This window comes from Scardinius erythrophthalmus (genome assembly GCF_964197995.2).
Source record: "Scardinius erythrophthalmus genome assembly, chromosome: 10".
Taxonomy (NCBI): domain Eukaryota; kingdom Metazoa; phylum Chordata; class Actinopteri; order Cypriniformes; family Leuciscidae; genus Scardinius; species Scardinius erythrophthalmus.
Window position 1 is genome coordinate 36,346,589 of NC_138230.1, and position 23,265 is coordinate 36,369,853.

General features: G+C 36.7%; 1 protein-coding gene across 1 annotated transcript; it reads right to left on the reverse strand.

Annotated features, from left to right (window-relative positions):
- Window positions 1-13,399: 13,399 nt before the first annotated feature.
- Window positions 13,400-20,299, reverse strand: trib1 (tribbles pseudokinase 1). Its single transcript, XM_081376210.1, has 3 exons — window positions 19,689-20,299; window positions 18,851-19,143; window positions 13,400-15,037 (listed from the first exon to the last, which is right to left on the reverse strand). The coding sequence occupies exons 1-3, from the start codon at window positions 19,971-19,973 to the stop codon at window positions 14,572-14,574; spliced, it is 1,044 nt and encodes a 347-aa protein (XP_081232336.1). The 5' UTR covers window positions 19,974-20,299; the 3' UTR covers window positions 13,400-14,571.
- Window positions 20,300-23,265: the final 2,966 nt, after the last annotated feature.

Sequence of the window (23,265 nt, forward strand, 5' to 3'; positions counted from 1 at the left end):
GTTTTGAACTTGCCTTGGCGCTATCTGCGTGAACCAGAGCTGTTAAATATGAGAGTTGCGACCATAGACAGTATAAGGTTGCGACACACTTGTTCGACTTGAACCGGAGCTGCACAGACCGATCAGTTTATGACATCGCGAGAGTGATTGAAAAGCATACAGAGCCGTCTACACTAGTACACTCTAATCGATCTCGCAGTATTTTAATATCATTCGAATGGCCTGTGCAGTGTGCAGCCGCTGTGATCTCGCCGCCGCGCGGTCACGTGATTCGTGTAGCTCTCAATACATAGTTCCTACAGGCCGATTAATGTCACGTGACCTCCCCGGAGGCGCCATCTTTGAGGGCAAAAGCTGCTGTGTTTACATTGTTTTACCATACTGTCTATGAGTTTTACAAGCAAATTTCGAATATTTCTTTGCATTTATAATGCTACGAAAATCATGAAGAGACAAAGTGACAGAGATTATAAAGAGACTCTATTAACACAAGACAGAGAGAGGTACAATGCGAAAATTTCAGTCATAAATGGTGTGGATCCGTATGCGCTAACAAAGGAAGCACTGAGCACTGATTATGCAGCTTTGCCTTAGATACAGTATTATCATGTGTGCCATTATCTGGTATTGGCTAGGAGTTTTAATACATGTGAGCAATTCCGAGCCTGGAAATATGTGCATGAATATGAATATAACGTATGAAAATAAATAAAACTCGCGTGCAAATTAATTAATGTAAGTTAATGCGGAACTACTTTATACGTGGGTTCTTTAGGGACATAATCTGAGATTGCCATGCTGGAATGTGTGTGTGTGTGTGTGTGTGTGTGTGTGTGAGTGAGAGAGTCGCGGGCGCGATCGAACAGTGGAAACAATGTTGTTTTTGAATGTTTTTAATATCTCGTCATTTTGTTCATACAGGACATAATTCAAACTGCAAAGTGTTAACTTATATTTGTGTACACTCGCAATAAAAAACAACAAATTCTTGCGTGTTTTGAGGGAGTTTCTTTCCTGTTTATCCTCGCCAGCCATAACCTCCGTCGTTGTTCTGACAAAAGATTAGTCTTCTCACATTCATGAAGTCTAATGACGGGTATACTGTAAAATCCAAATTTAACTGAACCTCCGACACGATTTAAACATCCATTCACCCAGCAGGAGATCACCATTTTCACTTTTTATCACGAAATTAACTCGCTTCAGCTTCTTCTACTATTGTTCTGCCCACAGAAATGGCGCCGGGTCGGCAAATGCTAAAAAACTATTTTAACTGAACCTCCGGCACGACTGGAACATCCATTGACCCAGCAGGGGATGACCATTTTTACTTTTTAATCACAAAATTTCCGTTTCAGCTGCTTCTTCTCATGTTCTGCATTGTAAGAATGTTGTGTTCTGCCCTCAGAAATGGCGCCGGGTCGGCAAATGCCCGTATGTTGTGACGTCATGTGGGAACTATGTATAGTTCCAAACAAATCGCGTTGCCAATGATTTTAAGCGGGGCAGAGCAATTATTTTAATTATTTTATTATAATTACTATTATTGCAGCAATTATCGGTAAATATTGACGCATAATGAGCATTGCTTATTACGTTGACACTAAAATGACTTGCATATAATAGCATTTTTTTCTGGGGAGTAGCAGAAACACTGCATTAATACGTTTTGGTGTTTAATTTTGGAAGGAAAAAGGCTGCTCCCATAACGTAGAAAAAAATAAAATAAAAAAATAAATAAATTATATATATATATATATATATATATATATATATATATATATGTATAAATGTGTGTGTGTGTGTGTGTGTGTGTGTGTGTGTGTGTGTGTGTGTATTTAATGGCATTGTGCAGGTTTATGTGAATGTATCATAACATTAGGATGTTTATAATAGACCTATTATAACCATAGATGCTCGTGAAAAATATGTACAGTAAATACTGTAAATGTATTATACCTTATGGGAACAGTCCCCTTCCGTCCAAAATTAAACACACAAAAAATGTATTCAATTCAAAAATATATATAATATAAATTTATATAGAGACTAATTAATGTCATTTTATTAATAGATTGATGTGCCAAGAGTGACATTGGAGTCTTCACGTAGACTGAGTTAAGCAAGAGTCTTGTGACAAAAATTATAATAGGACATTATAGCCATAAAAAAATCATAGTACTTGGATACTTAAGTACATTTGAAGGCAAATACTTTTGTACTTTTACTCAAGTGAATGTTTAAAGGCAGCACTTCTACTTTTACTTGAGTAATATTTTACCTTTGAATTATCTTTACTTTTACTCAAGTACATGGTATGTGTACTTCGTCCACCACTGGTGCTAAGTGTAGTAGAATTTTTTTTTCTCTTTTTCACGCCTGACTTAACTTTACCTGGGTCGTCTTCTAATCGACGTCCCTGAACATCTCCTGATCGACGTTCAATAATATTTATATTCAAGCGCGTTTCCTAATCGACGGCGGCTAAATCAGTCAAGGTCTTGACCCATATGAACACTAAAATAAGATCTCTAGTGCTCCACTAACTTGCTGCGCAGCAATAACCAGACAGACTTCAGCAAATGCCCTTTAAATGCTTTAATCATGGCCGGGGGAGTTTTCTGGCATTTCTCAGAGAATCTCTCACAAAAAGAAGAATACATAAGGTTGTTATAGGATAGAGACATATACAACAGTAAGATTAACGTGACTTAATTACTCATGGTCTTCTTCCTTCAATATGATTGGTTCAATCTGTGCAAAACAAGCCCCCACTTCGCCCTCTGTTACTGGCAGAGCAAATTTAGATCTCAAAATAATTAAAACAAATGGAAGAGGTTAGAAGTTCATTTGATTACTCAATATTGTATTATATTGTCTAGCTAGCATCTCAAAGTTTTCACTGGTTTCCCCACACCAACAATCTTCAGAGTACATTTTGTTCAAGTGTTAGAATGTTAGGCCTGTAGGAGAAGTAAGGTTAGATGTTAGAATTATGATTTGTTTAAAATACAGTTTACTATTTTATTAAAAAAATCCATCACATACTGTAAGCCATGAACCAAGCCACAGTAACAAGGTGAATCATAACATTACAAACTTTGATTTACAACAGAAAAGTATTAGAATATTGGAACAGCATAATCGAGTTTAAAACAATAGAGAAATATGAAACTAAGCATTTAAAAATGTTGACTATAAGTTTATAGCTTAGCATTAAGCACTATTTATTCACAGTGCTTAATGGGAGTGGGCGGGGCTAAAGAGATATTTTAATGTGTTTTGCTTGTTTTGACTGTGTGATTGGTGGAATTGTCTTTACAGCATCTTGGGTATTTTAGTTTTTCATCAAGAATTCCTCTGTTAAACATGATTATGTTAAAACTAAGTTGAAAGAATGTGGGCTGATGGCTTCAACAGAAGCAAATACAATCACCCTCGTTGCTCACAGTAAGGCTGTCTTTAAAGGTTTATAAATTATTGTTAAAAATCAATTTCCCTTCTTGAACTTGACTGTTGCAATTGTGTTGTGAAGCTACTGTGAAGTAGCTAATTTAGTCCCCAAAAGTCGTTCCTATAACCAAAATCATTCCCGGTTCCTGCGGTGCACATCAAAAAGTGTGAGTCAGTAGTTATGGGAACTATGAAAACGTTCCAGTGCAAAAGCCCCTAAGCAATAAGGGGACCAGGGCCTGTTAAGCACCAACAATTAAAACCAAAACCCTGCAAAAGTGGTCCATACAAGTCATGTGTTATGTTTCTAGTATTCTGAAGTCATACGAGAGGTTTGAATGTTTGGAAGTCCCCATTCACTAAATATCTTACCATCAGCCACAGCTCTCAAATCTTTTTCATATATGGATATTTTTAGTCAGATTCTTATACAAAGCTATCACATGACTTCAGAAGACTTGGAATATCGCACTTGAGTCATATGGACTACTTCTATGTTAATTGTTTAATATATAGGCCTACTAATATATATATATATATATATATATATAATGCTGACCAGTGGCTTGACAGGCATTGGTCAGCATTCACTTCCATTGTAAAAGAGCTGTGTGAACATACTGCTTAACTTTTTCTTTTGTGTTCCACAAGAATCTTGCAGTTTGGGAATGACATGAAGGTGAGTAAATGATGACAGACTTGAACTTTAATACATTTCACAATTTCAGTATGAGTATTTCTTCATGCAGACTTCACACTGGGGTTTTACAGTGAAGTTAATAAGCAATCTGCTTTTGCACCATGACATTTAACACATTTAACATTCATTCTATGTAACTGAAATTAATTTTAAGGCGGAGGGCCAAATTCAGGTTAATGTAAAATAAAAAAAACACATGTTGAAATAAGAAATACATGTTTACCTTCTTTATCTTCCGTTGGTGCTGTTCAATCCAAGTTTTTTTCTTCTCCCTGTGCTAGCATATTCTCCAGAACTGCTCTGTGAAAGGCGTTGACTTGTAAAAGCTATCTGAGCCTCTTATAATTACAGCCTGACAGCACACAGAGCCTCCACAAAGGTCTAATAATCAGAAGGAGATGATCAGACCATGGTCTATGCCTCTGAAAAGCAGCACTGCTGAAATATAATTAAAGTAGCACAGCTTCTCCTGCAGGAGGTAATGCATGCCACTCTCCTTCACCAGTTTACATGAGAATCTCACGCTGTTACACATAATGTAAGGATTTTGCTTCTAAAGGTTTTGTTCATCTTTAAACATTCTATATGGTCTCTGACTATGTGGTGTCCTTTATCGCGAAAAGGGCAAATGGCCTTCCATCGTACTCTTGTTCACATAGAAAAATCCACTACACTACCGGAATGACTGTTGATGGTTTCTGTGATGAGTGGAGGGAGGTTGTGCATAAACACCTTACACCCTTCAATCGACCACAAGAAAGGGTAGCTAACGTTAAAAATGTGCAATCACTTTCCTAAATGCTTTATAGGGACAGGCTTGTGCACTTTGCAAGGAGAGTGCATGACATATCAAACAAAAAGTTGAAACAAAGGTTTAGCAAGTCTTTCGTGTTCCTTTGAGACGTTTTATAAGACCCTGCAATTTGAAAGAGAAACAACAAATAGGCAATGCAAGGTTTTTATGTGTGGGTGTAGAAGTTAATCTAAGGTTTTGCATTCTCCCTGACATAATAATGGAACAAAACCTTTTTTTCACATCCTTAAAACAATGCAGTCCCTCCTGCAGTCTTTGTAAATGCATGGCTTTGGTAGGAAAGCGTCTGCCAAATGCATGAATGTATATAAACACTGCATACAGGTATAGCTGACATTAAATACTTTTCGAAGGTTGACATATCCTGTGGTGTGGTAATCTGAAGCTATTCCAAACACAATGTTGCTGCTTATTTTATCATTATTATGCACGCAGCTTTTATGGCCTCATGTTAATTGGGAAACAACAAGGAACCTTTGCATATTTATAAATCTTGGGAGGTGTTGAAAGCATTCAAAGATTTAAGGCATTCTTGAAAGTATGTATCTTATTCAAAAAGTGTATATGGTATTATATGTTTAAATTGAGACGGCCCACTTTAGACGTACTAGTACTAACTATAACTTTGCAACTACATGTCAACTACCAGTCATTGGTATTAGTAGACTGTCTGCTTACCATCTGCTACACTTTATGTTGACGCTCCCCAACAAACATTCTAAGTAACTTTGGAAGTACATGTCAACTTATTATATTATTCTAACCATAAACCTAACTGTACCTGAAAGTCTACTAATACTCTAACAAGAGTTAGTTGATGTATAGTTGCAAATTAATGAGAGTTAGTTGACATGTAGTTTTAAAGTTACTTAGTAGAATGTCTAAAGTGGACTATCGAAATAAAGTGTAACCATTTGAACCCGTCTGTGGTCATTAATGACACAAGTTTGATACTGAGCAGAATATGCTAAATAAAAATGCTCGAACAGAAGATATATCTTCCTTAGCATGTATCAACATTTTAATGCGCTTTTTGGTTAAAACATTATTTATCACTTTATTATAGATTTACATTCCACAAAATATCATTAATCTTAACTCAAAATTTCTGACAGTAAACGTCGACCCACCCGAAAGTCATTGAATAAAAATCATTTAAAATTAACTAGTGAAGGCAAAATAAGTCCAAGACTTACATTTTTAAGTACAATCAACTTGGATGTTTAAGTCATTTCAACTTGAATTACATTAAACTGACTTAAAAAAATAACATAAAACAGATGTAAAAACATATGTTGCCACAACTTATTGATGTATACTTTTTACAGTGCATACAGCAATATTAATATTGATCAAATATATTGATAGCTATTGAATTTACCTTCACAGAGGGAAAAGGGAATATATTCCTAATGGCAATCCAACTTTCTCACATTTGATTCATATCTCTATAGTTTCTATATAGTTACTTTTTTTAGTCACAGTTCATGTATATTCTTGTTAACTCATCTCATCGCCGTTGTCGTATGGGGAGAACAACCACCAAGGCTGCCAATGAGATGGCTGATCTGTGGGATTTGAAGCGAACACAATAGGTGTTATGTGCAGGGAATCTAATCTTGTTGCTCAAGCCAGGATTTTCTCTTCTGTGGCTTTACAGAAGGCTGGGCGTTAACTAATTTTTACACCAAAAAAATGCACAGCTTCCTTACCAAAGCAGCATGTGCGCTTGGATATAATGGTCAATTTTTGGAAATTGCAGCTAAGCCTCTTACAATGTGGTGTAAGACTGATTAGAATTAATCTTTCTCATTTTTTTTTTTCCAAAAATGCTGATTAGGTATTTTCTGATGGAGCCTGAATCTAAAATAAGCTACTTAGGGCTCTTGCTCCACTGTGTCACATTCAATACATCCAACATGTCCAATTTATTCTCGATAAACAGCACGCAATTTGAATAAAACAGCAACATTTTCTGAAGTTATTACTGCCTGCAAAAGGAACAAATTGTGTTTTATATATTTATGCTATGGTCTGTTTCAGCTTTAAGGGGTTTGCTCCTTGTCCACCCCTTAACATATGAAAAAATATTCTCTTTTTTAATTTTGTTTGGTGGTACAAGTTAGACCACATACTGTTTTCTTGCTTATAAAACTGTATAATTTCACCCTTTTAAGTGCTAGTGACATATAGCAGTTTTCCAACATTTATTAAAAAAGTGCTTTTAAAATCTTGTGCATTGGTTACACATAAAGCAATTAAGTTACATCAACAATTTCAGCAACAAAAGTAATTTGTTACTTAGTCCCATTACAAAGATCCAGACTCCTTCATCAATACCCGACCTCAAATATGTGTCTTTTAACTCATATTATACCTCATATTAATATTATTAAACTTGCTTTTATTATGATTCACTTATAATCTAAAACCAGTCGATATAACAAGTAGATTCTCTGTTCAGTTTCACCATCCCAATGGTGTAAAAATTGCAGGATTTCCAGAGCAGACTTCCAGCAAGTCTATTAACAGATGTGATGGCTGATGAATGAGTGAGCAGAAATGAACATGACATTTAGAGAGAGCGGTAATAAAATGATGAGTGTGACTCAAATGTAATGAGTGTTGCTCCTCTGAAAGTTTCATTTCCATCAGGAGGGGTAATGATATAACCCAGCAGCTCTGACAAACCCGTGATCTCTTGAGGGAGAACAAGCGTACTGCAGCTTGCGTTCTGAGAACCATAGTAAGATTATTAAAAGATTAGCTCTCTCTCAGATTTATTGCAACATTCCCCATGTTATTTGTCACTTGCAGGATACAAAAAGCCTTTTGAAATGTTAAGGAAGCTGGTTCAAACCTGAATCACATTCTGTACGGAGCAGAAATGGATAAAAAATCCTGAGGAAACACTACAAGGACATAAAAATAGATTTTTACATGAGCTTGCCTCTCTAAAACTTTTGTTGGACTCCATTTTATATGCATAAAGCACTTTAAACTGTTTCTTAAAAGTTCCCAGTTATGTCCTCATTTTGACTAATTTTATTGATGTAATGTGATCTGTCTGAATGCGTGCTAATGTGTTTCTTGCCTGATACTGTATATTGTCATATCCTTTTGTGTTGAATATTGTCATATTATCTTTTTGAGTTGTTGTCTGCCTGCCTTGGGACTGGTGAAAATTAGCATTTATGCTCTAACCTGGCTCATTTACAGTCTGTGGGTGTTTCTGCAACTACGGGCACTTTTAAGTCCCAGGAGTGAAATTTTAGATTTATGTTAAAATTTGTCATTTGATGTTTCATAAATATAAACGTAGTGTCAATACACACCTTGACATAAAAAATAATTAATTAATAATATGATTTAATGTAAAATTATGAAGCATTTATAGGTCCAAACACCATTTTTGCTCATGTCCCACACCCGTGGTTTCAATGTTGAGATACTTAAAATTAGCTCATTCTTTTACAATATGACATTATTTCAATTTGAATTGTTTAATATAAAGATTCATTTACAGCATCTTAACATTCGTTGTATTATTTACTGATCATTTTTATGATTTTTTTAACTAAATGTGCCTGTCCCACACTTTTGAGTCCTTACCGCAACAATGAAAAAAAGCTTTTATTATGAAATTTTACCGAACAAAAACAAGTCTAGTTTCTATATATGGAAACAGAAATTATCACTTGAGCACATTGCTGACAAACTGGGCCACCACACTACCTCACTCACAAGATAGCCTCCCAAAAAATAAGGTAAACATCATCTTTTCTGCTCTAGTATTTATTGTGCGTCCTTACCATTCAGCTTAATAATTGTGTATTTTTGAACTACATTTTAAAAATAAATGTATATTACTGTTGAATTCATGTATTAAGATGCTAAGAGTCAAAACTAATGTGGTAGGCCTTGCTAGCTGCCAATTAGCTAAAATATTAGCAAAAATGTCATTTCCGCAACATGTCTTTACCGCAGCAAATTTAGGTGTTGCGGTAAATACCTTGTGTTGCGGTAGAGACAAATTCAAGGTTTACTGTATATTAAATTACAAATATTCAGTATATTATTAGTACTGAAGTATATATTTGTAGGCTTTATATATTAGTATATATAAAAACAAGCCATTTCTTACATTAAAAAATGTATTTTTGTCCTTACCAACACAAAATGTCATTACTGCACCACTGCTCTATTTTCATTTTTTTTTCATTTTCATTTGCAAAAAAAATATGTTTACACTTAAGTTGAGATGATTAACACATTGAAATAGCAACATCTGTCATAAAAAGTTAATTATGTTATCTTTTGTGCATATGGAAACAATTGACATCTAAGGTTACTGTAATTTTTTTACATGGCATTAAAAAAACCATGAAATTTCCTATTTTGTATATTTTTTATATCAGTATTCACAAAACAGCATCAAATTTGAAAAAGCTATTTAAATATATAATTTTTAAAAAAATATAAATTACTAAAGAAAAATGTATAAAATGAACATTATTGTAACGTTGCGGTAAGGACTTTAGGAGTAAGGAGTTTGGTGACTTTCAGCATCTGATTAAAATATTTTAGAAGCACGGCGTAGGCTACATACTGGCACAAGACGTTAAGGAATCACTTCAGTATTGGTGCGTTCAAGTCCTCCTGGGAAGTTCGTACGTACGAGGTGGGAAGTCGTGCTTATAACGGCATGTGCGTTCAAGTCACTTTCGTCGGAGCAAGATGGCGGAGTACTTTCTCTTAATTAATTACACAAAAATACAGTAAGGTTTTTAAACTCTTGTTCTAGAAAATGAAGAACAAAGAAATGTGCATCAGGTGTACTTTGTATTTTTATGTTTTTTATTAATTTATGAAGCCACTGCCAGCTCATCGTTACATGTTGCATTGTTATATTATAATACAATCATATTCTGTGTTGGCGAATAGCTAACTGCGCTGTAAATAGAAAAGCCTGACAATATCACAGCTAAATACCTTTACGTATTGTGTATTCCGCCATGTTAAACACTGACACGCCCCCAACTCGTAAAGATCGGAGCTTAGAGAAAATCCCGAGCTCCCCACTGGTATTTACGACATTGTGGTGGCGTTCAAGTGCGTTCAACTCGTAAATACGATCTATACGAGATGACTTGAACGAGCCATATGTCTGGTATGAGCATGTGGTGACAAAACATGAAGCACATATGTGAAGTTCAGTTAATACAGGTAGATACTTCACTAAAATAACAGACAATTCTGCTCGTAACGTCACGTTTCTTCTAAACTCCAAGTATGTTACGTAACATAATGGCAGAACTAGTTTATATACCAAGTTTTGTTCAGATCTATAACCCTATGAGCCATAATATCAGTAATCTTAGCCTAGCAACCACTAACTAAACTGACAGAAGATAGACTTCCATTAGATGCCAGCTTACAAGGTAGAGCATCTCTATTTTGTGTGGCTGAATGGCAAAATGATTTGGGCTCGGATGTACATGAAACAGACCGTGAAACAGATGGTTGCACTTGGCATGGAGAACTACAAAACCATCTGTTCAACAGGTTCGACAACAACTTTCCCACTTTTGCTGAAATACTGGCCTCTGGTGGTTTACTGTTGCCATGTAGGCTACACTATGAAGAATAGGATTTTTGCACAAATTTTTGCACATTTAAAAAAATGTGTATCTGAAACCTGCTTGGATTAGTCTATGAATTCGAGTGATTTTTTCTTCCTTTATCCAATTTAATTCTGTTTGTTTCCCAGGAATAAATTATTGTTTTATTGCAGTACCTAACATATCCACATGGGTGTGACATAACACTGATAATTAAATATGAATGGTAAAAATGAATTATAGAGCTCTAATGTACATTGTTAAATCTTCCGCTTTACTTTTGCTTTGCTATATTAGATGTGTGCATAAAGCATAGTCGAGAGTGATGTTATTGTTAACTAAAACTATTAAAATCATTTTGGTTAATTGAATAAGCTGAAATAAAATGTGAATATCATGGAAAACTTTAAAAATGAAATGTAAAAAAAAAAAAAAAAAAAATGACAAAAGCCCAGAGTGACTCAAATTAAAATGGGAACTGAAAATATAAACATAAAAGCTTGTTCAGAATTTTGTTGTATTATTTGTATAATAATAGTATTTCTTACTATGTTAATATATTCTGATTCAGAATATAGGCTATTCATATAATAAGAAATGCTATTTTATACAAATAATACTAAAATAACACTTGCAAAAATTACGGTAACCATGCAACAGTGATAACTTTTTACATTACCTCTGACTGATATTGTGAACATTATTAAAGAGGAATTACAGTTTTCGATAACCAACCACTTCCCTTGAACTCTTGTTGGCTTTGGTAGAATTAGTGTAATGTTTTAAAGTTGTTTTAGATGCAAAATCTCCAAAATGATGCAACAAGAAACAAATAGTTTGAATTAGTTGCACTAAATGATCATCAGTGTGAATCTTTGCTTTTTATTTACGTGTTGTGGGAATGTAGAACCAATGAGACTTACATTAATAACAGGAAATGTGGTTTAGTATTTGTGTTTAAATGGTACAATCAGATTATATGCTCAACAACAGTTATATGCTGTGCATCATAATGGCTCTTAAAGTACTCTTGGTCTCATAAATCTTGAAATCAAGTCTCTAGAGACTTCAGTTCATGGCTGACGGCATTACCATCATTTGAAGCAGATTAATAGTCGGTGCAGTTGACAAGTTGTGACGCAAGTTGCTTACAGAGCCACTTTACACCCCTTTATCTCTCACAATGTCTAAAGCCTGACTGCATATCACAACTAAGCTGCTAACAAACAGGCCCTTAAATATAACCTTATCCCATCACATCATCTTTTGATTTGGAGACAACTTCATACACTCGGCAGTGACTCACAATGTCACTCAGAGAGAGACTAGTGTCAAGATAATATGAGTAGTGCAATAACAGTGGCACTTTTTTTTTTATCAGAGCGTCACCCAAGGCCGGCTCCGACATGTTTGGCAATTGCATCCATGGCGTGCAACGCTTCTTGGCAGCCGCCCAACTACAGAGACGCTCCAGCTACTCTGTTGATACCCAATCAGCCGCTTACGCAAGCCTTTGTGAAGTCATAACAGAGGGGTGGAGTTACCTGACTCTCAGGTCAAAATGCACTTTGAGTTTTCTCTTTCAGTCTGTCCTCAATTTAGCATAGGCCTACTTTTAAAAAGTACTTAAAAAAAAAAAAAAAATAAAAAAAAAAAATATATATATATATATATATATATATATATATATATATATATATATATATATATATATATATATATATATAATTTTTATTTATAAATACACACATTATATATATATTATATGTATATTTTTGGATTTTCAGAATGTTTTTTTTTTTTTTACCCTTATATGTAATTTAATTACTCTATTGTACTGCCAAATGCATTTATGGTCAACAAAAACACTTTAAAGGGATAGTTCACCCCACAATAAAGTTGACGGCACCCATTGACTTCCATAGAAGAAGTCTGGTTACCAACATTCTTTAAATATCTTCTTTTGTGTTCAACATTACAGAGAAACTCATACAGGTTTAGAACAATTTGAGGGTGAGTAATTAAAGACAAAATTTTCATTTTTTATCCCTCTAATATAATTTCTATTGAAACTAGTATGTCATTTATTTAAATAAGTTTTAAAATACACGTTTGTAATAATGAAGTTGCTATTTAGTACATTTAAAATATGTAAGCTTTAAATGTTATATTGAATCACACACTACAATTAAAATTACAATCATGGACTTGACGTGTTAATCAACAGCAAAATAAGTGAACTTCCTTAAAACACGACAAAATATTTTTTAAAGTGTACTTGAGTTTGTTAAGAAACTGTACTCTCTTCCAGTGCACTTAAAGGGATAGTTCACCCAGAAATGAAAATTCTGTCATCATTTACTCACCCTCAAGTTTTTTCAAACCTGTATGAATTTCTTTCTTCTGCTGAACACAAAAGAAGATATAGTATTTTTTTTCCTACTATGGAATTCAATGGAGCCCATCAACTGTTACCCTGTTACTCTTTAAAAATATCTTAATTTGTGTTCGGCAGAATTCATACAGGTTTGAAAAACTTATTGATGACAGAATTTTCATTTTTGGGTGAACTATCCCTTAAAGTGGCCTTTTATTTCATTAATATATTATCTGCAAGTACAAGTGCACATTCAATACAATTAAGCACACTTCTTTTTCACAAGGGTAATCTTGAGGCTTTAAGAACATTTTTAGAGACTTCTGATGATCTGAATATTGAAAAAGAAATCATAAGGAATAAAGGAAATATTTTGCTTCATACAAAAGTTATGCATTTAGAAATAGGTTTTTCACAGAATGCACCACAAATGTAAATAAGAGAGTAATCTTTATTAAATTTTGTTCACACACTTAACATGTACATATTTACACATGCTCATTTCTACAATGAATTTTAACTATTAAACCCTCATGGTCAAGCCTTGGGGTTTGTGTCACAAATACATAATTCACAGTGCAATATGAACTCTGTGCACTCGTGTCAGCTTTCCCCATGTGCTGCATGCATGAGACAGACATTTTGCATACCCTCCAGCCTTTGCTTATAAAGAGCCTTTCACAAACCATAAACGTCGCATCTCTCCATTATGCTTGGATTCAGAGGTAACGTACAACCCCCAGCACGAGGGCAGCAGAAAACAGACCTTTAGAAGACATTCTACCCTTATAGTAGTGCTATTGTAGAACTGTTCTCTTTACTTTAAAGTGAGAGTGAAGATACGCATACAGTCATAGTGAGGTTCATAGCCCTATCGTCTTCATAACACCAACGCCCAGCTGTTGAGTCATCTCATTTCTTACCCGCAGTATGAACTGGCCTGCCATACTGAAGTCTCATGCTTTTATGAGGATCCCTTGGATTCAAGTAAGGAAACTGTGACTAGATTGACTAGAGAGATCAGGGTACAGCAGGATGAATGAACACTTTGTATATGTCTGTAACTCTTTGTATCTGTCCTGAGGCTCATTCTGAACATTTATTGGAAATTCACTGAATTTAAGAATCTGTATGACACAGAGTTTTAAGGGTCAATAACTGACATTTAACGTTTGAACTACCATTCTCCTCCTATCAAAGCAGACATGTACCTTTGGTGCTGCGGTATTCGATGGGTGAGTCAAACTGCACGGTTCGTTTTGACAGTATAAGAGTGAAGCCACAGGTCTGGCCCATAGGCCGAGGTTAGTCACCAGGCTGACATTCTCACTTCTCACATTCTCTCATTATCACATGACCCATAATGCCCAGTCTCACTCACGTCACACAGCACAAGAATGGTTCACTAGCACCAAAAATGACTTCAAAATACACTGGCTGTGCGCACACTTGTCCTTAAAGCTGACATAGATGATACAGTACTTTGAGTGAGTGTATACTTCTGAATCTATTACAAAATCTGTATAAGAAACCAAATAATTCAAAACAAAAAACCCACCGAGATAACCAACAGTTTTGGTCCATATTCAAGCTATATTGGGTTTCCTCAGGAGAAAAGATCCTCACCCTGCTCCATTTCTATCTGGGGCACTGTCTGTTCTCTGAGGTTAACTTCCTGTTCCGCGTTTCCTGTGTCCAGCGTTTTGCTGTGGAACCATGGGTGAATGAGGACCTCTGCGGTGGTCAGTCTCTCGCTGGGGTCCTTTCTGAGCAGACTGCGAAGTAGGCAGCGCGCCCTTAAAGACAGTCCATCGGGAAGGCAGTACGTGCCCCGTCGAATCTTAGAGAACAGGGTGGCGGGGTCCGGGTCGTGGAAAGGGTAGCGGCCCACTAAAATTGTGTACAGCATGACACCGAGGCTCCACGCGTCCGCCTGCTTGCCCGAGTAACACCCGCCGCCGTTCAGAATCTCCGGACTCACGTACGCAGGGCAGCCGTGCGTGTCGAACATGGAGTCGTCCTCTCCGCACAGAATATGGCAGTCCTCCAGACCCTCTAATTTCAAATGGGTCCTAAAGCAAACACATCATGGTTAGTACAATGACATGATGAGTTACTGTGTTGTGGCTGTGAAGAATATCATAAGACTGGTTTATACACATGTAGACTTTGATTTTAGTGTCGAATTTTGCAGAATAGGCTGGGTTTTGGTTTCACCCAAGTTTTAAGTCAGTGTTAAAGTGGTTTGCCACTTTACGTGGTGGTATTGAGCAGAACTGGTATCAACCTGTGGAAATGAATCACATTTTGGATGCTCCTGGTTATACTACTGTATAATAGAGGGGTTTTCAAATGGGAATTCAGGACCCTTCAGGAAGCTGCAAAGGGGTGCTATGTAAAATTTGAGAGAGAAAAAAAATATAGTGCCGTTCAAATGTTTGGGGTGGGTACGATTTTTTTTATGCTTTTGTCTCTTTAATGGATCAAAAAATACAGTAATATTGTCACGGGTTGAGGTAGGGTTGAAGTGAGGACTCAAGGATGCAGAGGAATATGGGCTTTATTAAAGTAAAACAAATCACAAACACAACTACCCTGTGGGGGAAAACACTACAGACTAGACTAGACAGGAAACACACACACACACACACACACACACACACACACACACACACACACACACACACACACACACACACACACACACACACACACACACACACACACACACACACACACACACACACACGGCACAGGGAAGCATAAGGAGACAAGCCTTGTGCTCACATCAAACATGAAATCACACACAAGCACATGACCAACAATAACCAATCGCTAGCCATGAGCTTACACGGAACAAGACACGAACGTGCAGCTAATGAGAGACACTCATAAGCCGTGTGTTCACACAGAACAAGATAACGTGAGAAACACTAGCTGTGTGTGATACAGCACAAGACAGAAACACAACAATACACACAGACAAAGACAGGGGAATACATGAGTGTCAGGGCTCTGTCACAAAACCAAGAAACACACTTATAATATAAAATATTATTACAATTTAAAAAAAACATTTTCTACTTTAATATATTTTCAAATGTAATTTATTCCTGTGATGGCAAAGCTGAATTTTCAGCATCATTACTCCAGTCTTCACTGTCACATGATCCTTCAGAAATGATTCTGATATGCTAATTTGCTGCTCAAGCAACATTTCTCATTATTATCAATGTTGAAAACACTTCTTAATATTTTTGTGGAAACCGTCATATTTTTCCAGGATTCTTTGATCAATAGAAAGTTCAAAAGAACAGCATTTATTTGAAATATAAATCTTTTGTAACATTAGAAATGTCTTCACTGTGACGTCTGATCAATTTAATGCATCCTTGCTGAACTTGCCTCACACTCTTAACAACAACTGTAAGCATAATCAAATAGACGAAATATCACACAATGGGTGGAGGATGTGTATAATTAAGTACATGACAGGTGATCTGGTTCTGAGGAAATCTACGTAGTTTTCTGCAGAGCTCTGTAGTCACAGATTCCATATAAATTTGCACTTCCATCTAAACAAAGTGATTGAAGCCTTCCTTTATTGTGCATGGAGCTGAAATAACTCTCCGTCACTTTTGTTGAGCTCACGGACTGCAGTGCATGTAAATCACGGAAAAGACAGTGTCCTGACCCTCAAACAGGCGCTACTACTACAAATAAAGGACGGGCCGAGCCTCGTCTAATTACGACCTTCGTTTAAACAAAAGCACGCATGAAAGTTTCCACAATGCACGACACGTAAAAAAAACATTGAAGCGCTTCGTAATGTGTTCTTGTGAACTCTGGGCTAAGTTTAGCTCAATTTCCATCAGGAAACAAATCCCCTACTACTCTAGGAATATCCCTGTGGACAGAGCTGATGACCTGTGAGTCTGTGGTATCCCTGTCAGTAAAACATGAGCTGCTCTGCATGCTATTGTGTTTCATCACTGGCTATCAGCCTCGGTTTGGGGGGGTTTGTGGATGACACAACTGCATTCTGCCAGAGAGGTGGAGAGAATGAGTCATAGTCCTGTGTGTGTGTGTGTGTGACAGACAGAGAGACTGAGGACAAATGAGTGCACTGCGCTGTGCTGCAGGTCTGCTGTGTTCTTCCTGCACCTGTGCCGTACGCTTATGTCATCTGGCAGTGCCTTATTACCCACGAACAGCGCTGTTACATCAGTGACGCGCAAACGGCCCCTGCCCAGCCAGCCTGTGTGTGCGTGCCTGCGTGCGTGCGTGTGTTTCACAATCTAACTACAGACGCATTCCAGGTCAGTGAGCGTCTTTGTGTATCTCTGCCCTATCGCAGTTTCAAATTTTTGCTGCTTATCCATCGCTCATCATTACCGCATTTCGCAAAAGCTATTCCAGCTATGGAAATTGCGATTCGTCCTGCGGAAAGATAGTGTAAGAACAACAGGTTTGCATAACTTGTCACTAGGCTGAATGGTGCCAAACAAAGTGAAATAAAAAAGATAACGTCTCTTTGTGCGCTTGGTCTCAGCAAATGTCAGCATGCCCTGGTTACGTCTGCGCTAGACGCCGTCTGCCGGGACGGGCCGCCAGTCTGCCGGTGTCGCAACCGGCGCTCCTCACCTACGGGTGATGCCGTATTCAGAGGTGTGTGGGTATGATCCTGAATGGTGAGTTTCCCCCTCTGTGTGCATTGCTATGACTCATCTTGCTGCACCCGTTGGCTGCTATAAGAGAAGGGTGACTACGTCCTCTTACACTTGCTTGTCTACTTCCATTCACTCAAATGAAAACCGATGCCCAAAGGTCAGGTGTAAAATGCTGCCCCAGAAATAGCGAATTTACTGTATGTACTGAGGGATGTGAAATACACATATATGCTAAATCAGCTAGTCAATGTTGCTTGAAAGACTAGTTGACTAACTGGTTTTAAGGAAGCCCTGTATAATTAGGTGAGTTTTGAGTTCACATGACCCCAAACGGAGATGCGTTTTTTACTGTGCAAAACCGTCTAACAGCAAAAACGCAGCAAGATGTCAGCATGCTAATTAAAGTGTCTCTGTTAAAATATAAACATTCATTTTTTATTTAAAAGTTATTCATTTATTTTTTAGATTTATCAATTTTTAAATATTTTGTATAAAAAAAGATAAGAAATTATTTAATAAAAAATTAAAATTGATATTTTATATATAATAATTTTATTTATTATATATTTTATATTTGCATATAAATATATATATAAAGTAAAATCTAATTTAAATTATATATATATAAAATATATTTAAAAAATATATATACAGTAATATTTTATATATAAAAGTTTTTATTTGTATATAATTTCATTTTTTATTTTAATTTTTTATAAGTAACATTTTATATAAAAGGTATAATAAAATAATATGTAATAAAAATATCAAAAGAAATTTCAAAAGTAATATAGACAGACATATAGGTAGGTTAGCCAGCTCCCATGTTCCCTTCACTGGGGACTGTAGATGATTTTTTTTTTTTTAGGCCATTTGCTTTTTATATATAATTCATTTGCATAATTCAGAGGACTCTCAGTTTCTACAGAAAAATCTCTGACACAGGTCCAGAGGTCTGATTACAAGTCGTTCCTCTTACGGAAGTGAGTGTTTAGTGTTTGTTCCATTGAATCTTTAGGGAAGCAGCACCAATCACCTGTGATGTGTCACATAGCTGTGAGGAAGCGAAAACTGAATGAATGTAGAACCGACACTATTCAAGTATAACGCTGCTGGTGTCACAGCATTGATAGATGAGGTACAGTTCTGCACCTGGCTTGCCCCAAAAAAACTCTTTCTGCTTTCACACTCACACTAACAAACTGTAACTCTCACCTTTTCTCGTCTGAGAACACAAACTTGCGAAGCTTGAGGTCCCCCAAAACGATGCCAACCTGGTGGCAGTGGTTCACCGCAGACACCACCTGGTAGAAAAGCTTGGAAGCCAGGTCTTCAGGAAGCCTCTTGCTGCTCTTTACGAAGGTGTGCATGTCACCAAAATCCTTCTCTTGGAAAACATAGGCTTTGCACTCCCCAAGAACTATGTCTTTGATCTGTGCAATGTTCTTATGAGCTGAAAGCATGCTGTAGGCTCTTATTTTCTCCTGATAGTGGCCCATATCAAACACCTGCAGATGGCAAAAAAAAAAAAAAAAGTGTCATCATAAGACATTTACAATTGTGACCTGATAAAGTCAGTTCACTGGAGGTTGAATGGAGACCGTGATACTGTAAGGATCAAACACAAACATGCTATAAAAAGTTGAATGTCTTGTGAAGTTTGTGGCAGCAATAATCATGCACATTCTATTTGAGTATCATGTCAGACCCATATATCTGACTCAGATGCTGGTGCATTTGCAAATATTTGATAAAGATCCACATATCATAAATCTGATAGCATCCCCAGTAACCTGCTCAGAGATTCTGATAGCGTACAATTATTTATATGCTTCAGCATTTTTAATGTGTATTGTGAGATATTTTTGATCATATACAGTACATGCATGCATTTGATTTAAAAAACAAGTCCTGCAGCATTTTACGTGCATCTTTTCTGTTTTGCTGATGATAATAATAATAATAATACTGATATTTGGTTATGTATTATTATTGAAACAAAAGTGGATCATACTTATATAGGTCATGCACATTATAGTATGCAGTGGTCTACCTTGCAGAGCAGTTCCTCTCCTGTGTCCATGTCTAAAGCGCTGTGCACCCCCGGTCGGTCGGTCAGGGGAACTAGCAGGAACTGGCCGATGCGAGTGGGACCCTGATGGGCTGAGGTGACGCTCAGAGGAGCTCCGCTCACCGGAGATCCCGGAGAGGAACCCAGGAGACCAGCATCAGCTGAAGACTCGCTGAGCCGCGGACATCTGCTCACGGGCTCGTCTGTGTCAAAGCGCTTGTGTCCGTGTCTTCCCGGTACCGGATTATGAATCCACTGCACACTCATTCTTACAAACTACAGTTGAAACTGATATTAGCTACCGGGGTGATCCGACGGATTTTACGAAAGCATATTCCAGAAAAAGATATGTGCAATGCAATGCAAAAGGAGAAAGAAAAAAATCCTATTTACTCGTCAATTAATGTGAAATGCAAAAAAAGGTGTTTGTGTCATAGGTTTGCAGTTTCTCTTATCCATTGTTTTTCAGTTTTTTGCATTAGTCCGCTGAAGCTTTTTTGGACAACATTGAAGCCCAAGAGAGTATGGAGCAGCTGTGTGGTGTGAAATATTCCCGGTGTAGGTCTGAGCCCGAGAGAAGGGCTGTCTGACTCAACTACTGATGCTGCTTTCTGAGCTCTACTTTCAGCTGATGTCCGTTTCGAACGAGTCGGTTCACTCGAATGATTCATTTGAATCGACTCGCAAGCTTCGTTTAATCATTCCACTGAATGGGAGACGAATATTGGCAGTAAAACTGTGAGGTGGGTGACGTGGGTGATGTTGAATCCATAAAAAACACGAGCGATACAGCCGAATCGAAAACAAAGCGATAACATCGACAATTAGGCCTAACTATAATGTGTTTCAGTAGTCTACACAAATAATGCATAACATCTAGCACGTATTGAGGGAACACCTTTGAGTGATGTCTCAAAAGAAGCATTTTTCATTAATTCATCCGAACGAAACGATTCTTTAAAATGAATCGGACTTCTTAATGCTGGAACTCCGCCCGGTTCAGACTTTCTCTAGTGACACATTCATTGCAGTCTCGACGATTGAGCAATCGCCACATGCCATTCACCTTCCAGATGAATAGTAAAGCGCTAGTTTAATCAACTTGCCTTTCCCTCAGCAGTCAAATCTGCATGCAAAGCGTTTTAAATAACACTTATGCAAAACCGATGCCTTTGTATTCTTTTCAAATGTTTACAATTTACTCCAAATGTTTGGCATTGTGAAATCCAAGGAAGTTGCATTCATTTTTTTCATTCTTCATCAAAACACATGGCCAGGCAATGATTAACTTATTTCGACATTCAGAGGCCAGAGGGTTATTGTGCTCATTAGTTCATTGGTTTATTTTCTTACCAGTATGTTTAAGATATATCATCTTTCTGCAAACAGGCTATGTCAACTATAATTACATATTTAACATGCTTAGCTACAAAAAAGTCTGCGTCTGAGGGATCGGTGGGTTTGTACATATATCTGCAGTTCATATTTGTTAATGCGCTGATGAGTCATCGCCATAAAGAGAAAGACAAGGGAGTGCCCTTTATAGAATAACCATAGATCTTTCTATGGAGATATTTGTTTAATTTAAACAAGGAGAATGCACAAAGAGCAGGAAAGCATATGTCTATGACGCACAAAATAAATTTGTGTCTCTACCATGTCATTTGGCATATTAGCATACCTCTGCAAATAGTTTACTAGCCTTCGGGGCACACACACAAGACATCGACTCCCACATTGGGTTTTAAACATCAATTGTGTGGCAAAATAAAATCGGCTGCATATGTCCCACATAGACTATTGAGTAAGTCACTATTGGAACCTTTGTCCCCGTTGCATTGGTTGTGAGTGACCGCTCTTAATTTGGAAGGGTGTAATTGAACGAGCACCTGTTTTACTAGACAGAAAAAGAGAGCCCTGTTTAGAATAGACTCAAGGGAATGTGGACTGTTTTTGATGCTTAAAATACCAGAGCTATCCAGAGTCATTTTCCAGTATTAATGAGAAAGGTAAACGAGTGTTTTGTGGGCTAATGATCACAGTCTAAAATAAAAGACAAATAGAAGTATTCAGAGGTTGTGCAGTGTTAAATTACTATTTTGGGTTCCTGCAGTTCCAAAAGAAGTGTGGAATATTTCAGTATACGCATTGTTCCTGTCCTGGTTGCCTGAATTCAATCGTGACAGAATATAATAGATGGTTCGGCTGCAGGTTTGGAGTTCAAACGTGGTCGGATCGAGGATTTGACATTAAAGGCGGATTATTTTTAGCAATCATGTTTTTTTTTTTTTTTTTGACTGTAAAATATCTCTCTGATGACTCAAAGTATCTGATGTGTGCATTAGTCATGTTGTTAAGCAGGAACAGAACAGGTTTTCTGCGCTTCCTCTCCCTTTAGAGTAAAACACCTTAGTCTCCATGGGAAATATCTACTTCTCATTTGTTATGACATAAACAGGTGTCACTGAGACCACACTGGTGTGTGTTTGCATGTGATTCAGAGAACATGGCTATTTGAGGTCATTCTCGCTTGAGAGCCCTAACAGGGCTCTTTTCCATTGTAATTAGCTGACTCATTGCCAGTAGCAAAGACAAAGCAAACTGATCATTCTGTATACTCAACATCTCAGCCAGGAACAGGTGTACATTCTCCTTAGATATTTGCATGTCGGCTGGTTTAGGAGGGTGAATCTGGCCTTGACGGGAAGGCTACATCATAATTGTGGCTGAACTTTAACCATGCATGACTGGCAAAAGCAATCATCAAATAGGGAAGTTATGAATACTATACATGGTCCAAAAGGTGTTAAGCCAGTAATAGGTTTACCGCACAGAAAAAAACATTTCAGTCACTTCAGATAAGGCTATCTATGGAAGCCCATTTCTGCCTCAGAGTAAAAATAAAATAAAATGGGTACGTGAGGTTAGGTTTAAAATAGGTTTAAAAGGATACTCGTGTGAAAAAGAAGGGTGCTTAATTGTAATGAATGTGCACTTGTATTTCACATTTCTAAAGGTATATTTAAAACTGTACTTGCAGATAATATAATGTTACTGAAAAAGGCCACTCTCGTGACTTTGTTTCTTAACACACCAAAAAAGTGCATTTTGAAATAATGTCAAATTAAAAGTTTGACCTTAACCTGTTAACCTTTGCCAGTGCGCCGTGTATATTACCTTGACAAACTATACATCATTAAAAAGATATAAGACTCAAGTTTCAGTATTTGACCACTATTGTATTATGAGAAACTTAGTGACAGTTATGTCTTAATTTGTGTTAGGAGTTATGAAATGAAAAAATGAGTCGATACCTTTAATATGAATTATGAGCGTCACCCGCTCCCATTCAGAAAAAAAAAACTCCTGTGCTGTTATTAAAAGTACATTTTAAATAAATATGTTTTAATAACATTTTGTCATGCTTTTAAAAAAAATACACTTATTTATTTGCGATGACTAGCATAATAAAAAACATAAAATTATTTATTATAATTTTAACTAGTGTTATTCGGTTATTGCATTTAAAGTTAATATATTTTAAATGTAAACTGCAACT